We start from the raw sequence: 1,828 nt of genomic DNA, 5'->3' as shown, positions 1-1,828 counted from the left end.
CCCAACTCTCTCCGGGCGCAGCCCCCCCCCCACAAGGACTGTCACATCCGCCACCATGGTGCGCTGCCCTCATCTTGCCAGGCCGACATGTGGGCTGTTGCGCTCACCTGATTTCTTGGGGTGCGGTGAGCAGAAGAAGAGCAAAGACTGCGGGGAGAAGAAGAAAGAAGAGAAGTTGCCGCGGCCCTCCCTGCTCGAGGTGCTGGAGAACCGGGAGCTGGCCCTCAGCTTCCGCCAATACCTCCACAAGTGGTACTCCAACGAGTACGACCACTCCCTCCCTATTCTATTAATTGTTTCAATTCTGTTGGTTATTCTATTCTGCAAATAAGAAAAAGAATATTATTATTTAACCACAAGGCTGACCACATACCGGCTGTGCTCCGTTCAGGAACCTGGCGTTTTGGGTGGCGGTGGAGGACTACAAGGGCCTGCCGCGAGAGGAGCGTAAGAAGCGCGCCGACGAGATCTATGGCAAGTACTTCCGCCCCAGCTCCGATTACGAGGTAACTAACCTGCCTTCCTGGGCTGCAAGTGGACACCTGGTGTTGGTGAGAAAATCTTCTTTATTTTGACCCTACCTGCACCGAACGAATACAAACATCGTCAGATAAACATCACGAACGACCAGAAGCGGCAGTTGGACGCGTCGTTGGCCGGAGCGAATCCGGACGTGTTCAACAAGATCCAGCATTCCATCTTCAACCTTCTCGAGACTGACTGCTTCCCGCGCTTCCTCGACAGCGACCTGTACAAAGAATACGAACAAGGTTCGCACGGTTCACACATCAACAACCCTCCCCCCTCTCTGGCCTCTTGGTTGTGTTGAATGACACGCGCCACATGCACCACACTCGGTGCGACACGCGCAATACCGCACCGACCAGGGGTGCTGAACCAGAAGGGACGGAAGAGGAAGGACTCGAAGAAGGTGAAGAAGAAGCTAGAGGCCCCCAACCCCGCCAACCGGGAAGTGCGAAGCGAATCTCTCATCATGCTCGAACGATACGCGCAGAGCCACGAACGATCATGAAGAGAGATAAACCATTTACACCCTTTAAAACGTTGGCCGCCATCATCTTCGCGGACACGTGGTGGCGTATAGAAAAGGCCTAACTGCCTCGGCCTCCTCCAGAAAAGGCCTCGGCCTCCTCCTGGTTCGAGCTGACGTGGCCTCCCACGTGTGGCCGGCAGAGAGCAACGGGTCCCAATCCTGGCCACCCAAAAGGGTACCTACCACCGCAGTGGTGGTGGCTTGCCTAACAGCCCGGTCACGGCGGCCTTGCAGGCCCCCCCCCATGCTATCTCTCAACGGCAGCTTCCGCGGTCACAGAAAAGAAACAAAGAAAAAGAAAAGAAAAAGAAAAGAAAAAGAGAACGAAAAAGAGAACGAAAAAAGCGCCGGAGGGGCGCAGCGGGTGCCGGCCACGTCGCTCGCGCTTGAGGACCGCCATCCGAGGACCGCCATCCGAGGACCGCCACCCGAGGACCTCGAACTCGGGCACCAGCGTCCGCTTCTTCTTGGCCTTCTTCCCTTCGTGGCTCGTGTGGACGACTAGTCATCATGGTGAAAAGAGAGAGAGAAGTGTGGTGAGGAGAGCTGCGCGATCATCGCACGCAACACAGGAGCTCTCCCGACGGACGTACCCGAACTTGCCGTTCCTGAAGAGGACGGCGCTGGCTGCGGTCCTCTGGTGCTCCTGTGCCCGCTTCCGCTCGAGCAGCCGGAACTGGAGCTGCTGCTTTTCTGCAAGGAGGCACCAAAGAGTGAGCCTTTCTCGTGTTTGCGTGTGCGTCGTGTCATTGCGTGGCGTACCTTTGATTTCAG

At 56.7% G+C, this 1,828-nt stretch overlaps 2 protein-coding genes across 2 annotated transcripts in view; one reads left to right on the top strand and one right to left on the bottom strand.

Annotated features, from left to right (window-relative positions):
- Positions 1-55: 55 nt before the first annotated feature.
- On the top strand, positions 56-1,033 carry ACA1_292650 (regulator of g protein signaling domain containing protein; the record flags this gene model as incomplete). The annotated part of the gene is made up of 4 exons (XM_004368082.1): positions 56-264; positions 392-506; positions 611-770; positions 888-1,033. 4 exons carry the CDS (start codon positions 56-58, stop codon positions 1,031-1,033), a joined length of 630 nt encoding a protein of 209 aa, XP_004368139.1.
- Positions 1,034-1,301: 268 nt separating this feature from the next.
- The window catches only part of ACA1_292440 (SH3 domain containing protein), a gene marked incomplete at both ends in the record, with an annotated part of 4,692 nt that continues 4,165 nt past the window's right edge, over positions 1,302-1,828 (bottom strand). Inside the window, 3 exons of the mRNA XM_004368081.1 lie at positions 1,302-1,318; positions 1,430-1,542; positions 1,648-1,739. Coding sequence (XP_004368138.1) covers positions 1,302-1,318; positions 1,430-1,542; positions 1,648-1,739 — 222 coding nt within the window. The remainder of the gene's footprint in view (positions 1,319-1,429; positions 1,543-1,647; positions 1,740-1,828) is intronic.

The sequence above is a fragment of the Acanthamoeba castellanii genome (genome assembly GCF_000313135.1).
Source record: "Acanthamoeba castellanii str. Neff unplaced genomic scaffold scf7180000084777, whole genome shotgun sequence".
Lineage (NCBI taxonomy): Eukaryota > Discosea > Longamoebia > Acanthamoebidae > Acanthamoeba > Acanthamoeba castellanii.
The sequence above is the reverse complement of the archived record's forward strand: the minus strand, read 5'-3'. Positions and strand labels throughout refer to the sequence as shown.